This window comes from Sabethes cyaneus, chromosome 1 (genome assembly GCF_943734655.1).
Source record: "Sabethes cyaneus chromosome 1, idSabCyanKW18_F2, whole genome shotgun sequence".
Taxonomy (NCBI): domain Eukaryota; kingdom Metazoa; phylum Arthropoda; class Insecta; order Diptera; family Culicidae; genus Sabethes; species Sabethes cyaneus.
The window spans coordinates 115,794,776-115,801,471 of record NC_071353.1 but is presented as its reverse complement, the minus strand read 5'-3'; the positions used below and the strand labels follow the sequence as shown (position 1 = coordinate 115,801,471).

The 6,696-nt window shown below is 43.2% G+C and overlaps 1 protein-coding gene across 1 annotated transcript; it reads left to right on the top strand.

Annotated features, from left to right (window-relative positions):
• The first annotated feature begins 280 nt into the window (after positions 1-280).
• LOC128746142 (uncharacterized) lies at positions 281-1,087 on the top strand. Its single transcript, XM_053843191.1, has one exon. The coding sequence runs from the start codon at positions 281-283 to the stop codon at positions 1,085-1,087; it is 807 nt and encodes a 268-aa protein (XP_053699166.1).
• The last annotated feature ends 5,609 nt before the right edge of the window (positions 1,088-6,696 follow it).

The window sequence follows — 6,696 nt, the reverse complement described above, 5'->3', positions numbered from 1 at the left end:
TTGATTTACGTCCCCCCAGTAGTGGACGTAAAACGAGATTTGAGATTACTTGTATAGTAAGGTAAACAATTGACTAGTCATTGATTTTTAATCGTGCTAATTCTTCGTTTTTCTACGTTTTTTCGGATTTTCTTGGTGCAGTTCATATCGTATCCAACGTATTTTCTACCACTTCATCGGAATATTTTGGAGTATAACATTTTTCGTGAGGATTTCGTAGTGAAAATTGCCATCAAATTATTTTGGTTTCCTAATGAATAGCGAACAAGTAGAGCGAGCAATGGAGTCGGTTTGTTGTGCTTGTGCCGGTGATCTAGCCAAAGCAGATGAAATAGTTTGTAATGGCTTTTGCAAATCATCTTTCCACTTGCAATGCGTTCGTCTGACCACCGAAATTCGTGATACTGTCGCTGGTTGCTCGCAACTGTTCTGGATGTGCAACGCTTGTAAAAAAATGATGGATAATGCTCGTTTTCGCCAAGCCATAACATCCACAAATAACGCAATGCAAGCGATGGCTGACGATCAAAATAAGGTGCTTGACGAGTTGCGCAAAGAAATCGCACTTAACACTACTAAAATAAACACAATTCTTCAGCGAACGCCTTTGTCTACTACACCACGAATTCCATTATCACAACAAATAACAAACTCACGCAAACGGCCACGACTGATAATTCCGGACGAAACACCGCAACGTAATAATGCCACCGAAGGAACAAGAGATGTGCAGGTTGATGATTCTATCCCACTGGCTGCAGCTAAAAAGGAAAAATTGTTTTGGCTGTATCTATCCGGATTTGATCCTCAGGCTACGACCAGTCAGATCGTAAAGCTTGTAAAAAGCAATCTCAACACCGACAAGACTGTGGACGTTGTCAAACTTGTCCCAAAAGGGAAAACACTGGAAGAACTCACATTTGTCTCGTTCAAAGCTGGTATCAACATTGAGTTAAAAGACCTAGCTTTATCTAGTTCGACATGGCAGAAAGGAATTAAATTCCGGCCGTTTGATTTCCAACACAATTCAAACGCACGTACTTTCTTTCGATTCCAACCGACGCCGGGTGGAGTGCAATCACAATGAGCTAGTATTATCACCGCATCGCCGCACTGTAAATTCCTCGACCAATGAAGAACGATCACCCATGCTTCCCCGAAACAGCACTAGCCTTCCAGATCGCAGCATTCCGTTAACAGCCAGACATACAAGTGTTCCTGTCAGTAATGTGTACCGTACAATTGCGATCAGCTATCAAAACGTCCGCGGCCTTCGCACAAAAACGAATGATCTTTTGTTAGCACTTTCTCAATGTGATTATGACGTAATTGCATTTACAGAAACCTGGCTAAATGACGATATTAAAAATTCTGAGCTCTCTAATAATTACGTGATTTACCGCTGTGATAGAAATGCTCAAACAAGCCGATGCAAACGTGGTGGCGGTGTATTGATTGCCATTAAGAACGTGCTTCATAGTGCTGCTGTCTGTATTGAGGACTGTGATCGGTTGGAGCAGATTATTGTTCGGATTTCACTACCAGGTTTTGATATAACAGTCTGCTGCGTTTATCTTCCACCTAACAGCGAGCTTGCTTTATATGAGCTGCATGCGGCATGTGTGCAAAAGATTATAGATCGATCCGGTGATCGTAACGTGGTTTTGGTTGTTGGCGATTACAATATGCCACAATTGTGTTGGATGCCAGAGGAAAATTTAAATTGTTTGCTACCCATTAACGCTTCTTCCGAGCAAGAAACTACTTTGACTGAGTCTGTTATGTCTAGCGGTCTGCTCCAGATCAACCATTTGACAAATGTAAACGGCAGGCTTCTTGATTTAGCATTTATCAATGACAACAGTTGCGTACAATTATTGGAACCACCGTTACCATTGCTACGAGTTGACCAACACCACCGGCCTTTTGTGTTGCTATTTGAACTGCCCGACGAAAAAACAAATGTTTCTAGTGTTATGGATCCGTATGCTTTCGATTTTAGCAGGTGCGATTTTGTGTCACTCAATAGATTATTTGCCGAGGTTCGCTGGGAGGAATTTCTGTTTGGATGCAGTGTCGATGAAGCTGCGTCTCGCTTATATGAGCAAATGTTTGCTGTGATTCGTGAAGTTGTGCCTCTGAAAAAAACACGTCGGTCTCTTGATAGAAGGCAACCCTGGTGGAATGATGAGTTGCAGCGTCTACGGAATCGTCTTCGTAAAGCTAGAAAGCAATATTTTCGCTCCCGAGATGAACGGCGTAAAGTTGCATTGCATGACATTGAGAGCGAATACAACTCTTTGCATGCTCGTTGCTTTCGTTGTTATATTCATCGCATGGAAGGAAACATCAAGCGTGATCCTAAGTCGTTCTGGTCTTATGTTAAAAATCGGAAACAACAGACTGGTGTCCCACATCGTGTTCGTTACAACGATATTGTAGCCGAGTCGCAGTTAGAGTCAGCAAACTTATTCTCATCCTTTTTTCGAAGCGTGCAAAGTAATAACCGCCCACCTTCGTCTGAAGCGTATCTGAATAGTTTGCCGTTTTTCGATTTGAATGTGCCACTTTTCAACTTTACGCTAAGCGAAGTGATGTTAAAGCTGCAATCAATCAATGGATCCAAGGGCGCCGGACCTGACTACTTACCACCGCTACTGTTTAAAAACTGTGCTGAAACGCTAGCAATACCTGCAAGAATTATTTTTAACCGTTCGATGGCTGAAGGAACTTTCCCCGATGTATGGAAGACTGCTGCAATAACGCCTATTCATAAGACCGGCAGTTTGCAAGAAGTTACTAACTACCGTGCGATCTCAATTCTGAGCTGCTTGCCAAAGATATTCGAGAGCCTCATCCACGACTTGCTGTACCCGAAGATTCACCGTGTTATTTCTGAATGGCAGCATGGATTTGTTAAAAAACGATCGACAACTACGAACCTGATGGCTTATGTTTCATCGCTGATAACTGCTCTTGATAAACGACAGCAAGTCGATGCCGTTTATATCGATTTTGCGAAAGCTTTCGACACAGTGCCGCACGTTTTATTGGTAGCTAAATTGGAAAAAATGGGGTTCCCTGTGTGGCTAACACGATGGCTATTTTCATACCTCACTCAACGTACTGCGTATGTACGCATAAATGGAACAAATTCGACACCCTTCAAGATAGAATCAGGTGTGCCTCAAGGTAGCCACCTTGGCCCACTACTGTTTATACTGTTTGTGAACGATTTGTGCTCTACCATACAATCTCCTAGATACATGTTTGCAGATGATCTTAAATTCTTCCGGGTAGTAGAGTCGGCAGCTGACTGCAGTGCAATCCAGGCAGACATTAATTCATTAATGGATTGGTGCTTGTTGAACGGGATGAAGGTGAACGTTCAGAAATGCAATACCATCTCTTTCTGTAGAAAAAGACACGTTACTTTGTTCGAATATAAAATGTCAACAGCAAACATCAGTCGGGTGAATACGGTTAAAGATTTAGGCATTCTATTGGACACTAAATTGACCTTCACCCAACACATTGCAGCTTGTACCGCAAAAGCTTTTACTGTTTTAGGATTCATCAAAAGAAACACAAAGCAATTCGAAGATGCTTACTGCTTAAAGTCATTGTATTGTGCACTTGTTCGCAGCGTACTCGAATATGGTGTATTAGTGTGGGCTCCCTACCAGGCTCTGCAAATCAATCGCATCGAACGAATCCAACGCCACTTTATTCGATACGCCCTACGATTGCTGCCCTGGCGTGATCCAATCCGTCTACCTCCTTACGAAAACAAATGCGCGCTTCTTCGCTTGCCCACGCTTACAAGTAGGAGGATACTGCTACAACGGCTTTTCGTATTTGATCTTCTGGAGAACAATATTGATTGTCCCGAGTTGCTCAGCCGAGTTCGTTTCAACGTGCCCTCAAGGTTTACACGGCGGACTAACTTCCTGAGGCTTCCAGTGTACCGTACTACATATGGCCGAAATAATCCATTTGATATGTGTTGCCGAAATTTCGAAAATGTGTCTGAGTGCTATGACTTTAACATTAGTAAAACAATTTTTAAGCGTAGATTAAGTAGTAGGACCAGTCTGTACGATTAATTCGAAGACTTGTAAAATAAAATAAAATAAAAAAATAAACAAGGGCGCCAGTATCTGCCAGATGACGTCACCTTGATTTGGTCTATTGACCTAATGATATAATAGTTGTCTTAATCTATACCTATAAAAGTGGATTTCTGTCTGTCTGTCTGTCGGGATGTTCCTTATAGAATCGAAAACTACTGAACCAATCGGCGTGAAAATTTGCATGTAGAGGTTTTTGGGGCCTTTTCTTATGATGATTGGAGACCCCTCCCCTCACTAAGAGAGGGAGGGGGCTCCCTTACAAAAGAAACACAAATTTCTGCATAACTCGAGAACCAATCAAGCGAAGGAACAAAATTTGGCATGTGGGTGTTTTTGGAGACAAGAATTTTTTCTATGGTGAATTGAGACCCCTCCCCTCTTTAGAAGGGGAATTTTGCCTCATCTCCCCTTTAAGAGGGGGGGCTTCCATACAAATGAAATACAAATTTCCTCATAACTAAGAACTTATCAAGCAAATGGAACCAAATTTAGCATGTGGATGTGTTTGTAGGTAAATTTTGTTTCTATGGTGAACTGAGACCCCTCCTCTTTTTAAGAGGGGAATTATTGTTTATTGTTTATTGTTTATTAATTAAAAGTCAACAGATTTTTCTATCCTACTGACTACTTAAAAACTAATAGCAAGAGCTCTAAATCGGGTTTTCAGCACGTTGCGGCTGACGTCAAAGTCGAAGTAGGACACAAAACGGTCGAAGTTCCGTTGTAAGCCGGTTATAGTACCGAAAGTACTGTAGTTAGTTCTCCGATGTGGTATATGCAAGAAGGAATTGTTCCGCGTTAAGTGAGACCGAGTTAAGATGTCTAGTCTTCCTAGAATCCAAGGACAGTCAATCCGGGATGTCAGAACATCTGATACGAAGACGGCTCTAGTTACGTCCCGACGTGTTTGCAGGGTGTCCAAGTTGATTAATCTGCAGCGCTGTTCGTAGCTTGGTAGCCGGAACGGATCATTCCATGGTAACCTACGGAGGGCAAAGCGGATGATCCTCCGTTGTACCGACTCTATTCGAATGATGCCGTTTTGGTAATACGGGCTCCATACGGGTGCGCAATACTTGAGGTTGGAGCGAACCAACGCACAGAAGAGTGATTTCAAACAATAAACATCGTTGAAGTTTTTGGCGATGCGCATAATGAATCCCAGGTTTCTGCAGGCCTTGTCGACAACGAATGAAACATGCTGTTTGAAAGTCAATTTAGAGTCCAGCAGTACCCCAAGATCCTTGACGCAATCTACACGGCGTAAGGGTACGCTTGATAATCGGTAATCGAATATTATAGGGTTCAGCTTTCTCGAGAACGTTATCACTTCACATTTGTAGGGGTTTAGTACCAAGCGATTGTGTTCGCACCATCCAGCGAATATCAACAGTTGCTCCTGGAGTGCGAGAGTGTCCGTTGAATCGTTAACTTTCGAAAACAGTTTCAGGTCGTCGGCGAACACAAGCCGAGGACCTTTGAGCATTGAGTTGACGTCGTTGAAATAAATAAGAAAGACCAACGGTCCGAGATGGCTATCTTGTGGGACTCCAGAAAAAGCGGTGAAAGCCGGTGAGGTGAAGCCATTGATAGACACGTTGATGGGACGGTTCGTCAGATACGATTTAAACCACTGAAGCAGCGGCCATCCAATACCCAGTTTGTCCAGTTTTGCAACGGCGATTTGATGATTTAGCTTGTCGAAGGCGGCGGAGAGGTCAGTGTAGATAACGTCCGTCTGGGATCGGTCGTCAAAGCAGTCCGTTACGTACGTAGTGAGAGTTAGTAGATTGGTAGACGTTGAGCGCTTCGGCATGAATCCGTGTTGCTCATCAGCGATGTATTGCTGGACGAACGAGGAAATTGGCACGATCACAACGAGCTCGAAGAGTTTCGATAATGCAAATAAGGCAGAGATACCTCTGTAATTGTCTATGTTCCTTTTGTTCCCCTTCTTATGAACTGGAAACATGTAAGCGGATTTCCAAGCAGAAGGAAATATGCCTGAGCTAATCGAGGAGTTAAATAGACGTCGGATTGGAGCAGCCAAGGCATCAATGCAGTTCTTTAAAAATATTGAAGGTACGCCATCCGGTCCACTGGAAGTTGAGCTTTTCAACTTCAAAGCGGCCTGTTTGATCATAGAATCATCAATAGACAGGTTAGTGAGAGAGTCGCTGAGATTTGGAACGCTGTCTAGGGCAGTCGATACTTCTGTTTCGGACAGCGTTTCATCGACAAAGACGCTGGAGAATTTCCGCGCGAATAGTTGACAAACCATATCCAATTTGGTCGCAGTGTCGCTTCCAAGGAACATGGCTGATGGAAGACCGTCGTCTTTCCGTTGTGCACTAACATATTTCCAGAACGACTGGGGGTTACGCTTCAGTCTTCGCTCAACGTTGATTAAGTATTTGCGGAAGCAGTGTCGGCTTAACTTTTTGTAGCGCTTGTTGAGAGCCTGATAGTGGTTTCGCAGATATTGGGTTTTATACCTTGAAAACCTCCTCAAGGCAGCCTTTCTTTCAGATTTAAAGCGACGTAGCGTGGCATTTATCCAAGG

What these genes read in the sequence shown, in the direction of transcription:
- LOC128746142 (XM_053843191.1), top strand. Translation starts at nt 281, where the DNA reads ATGGAGTCGGTTTGTTGTGCTTGTGCCGGTGATCTAGCCAAAGCAGAT.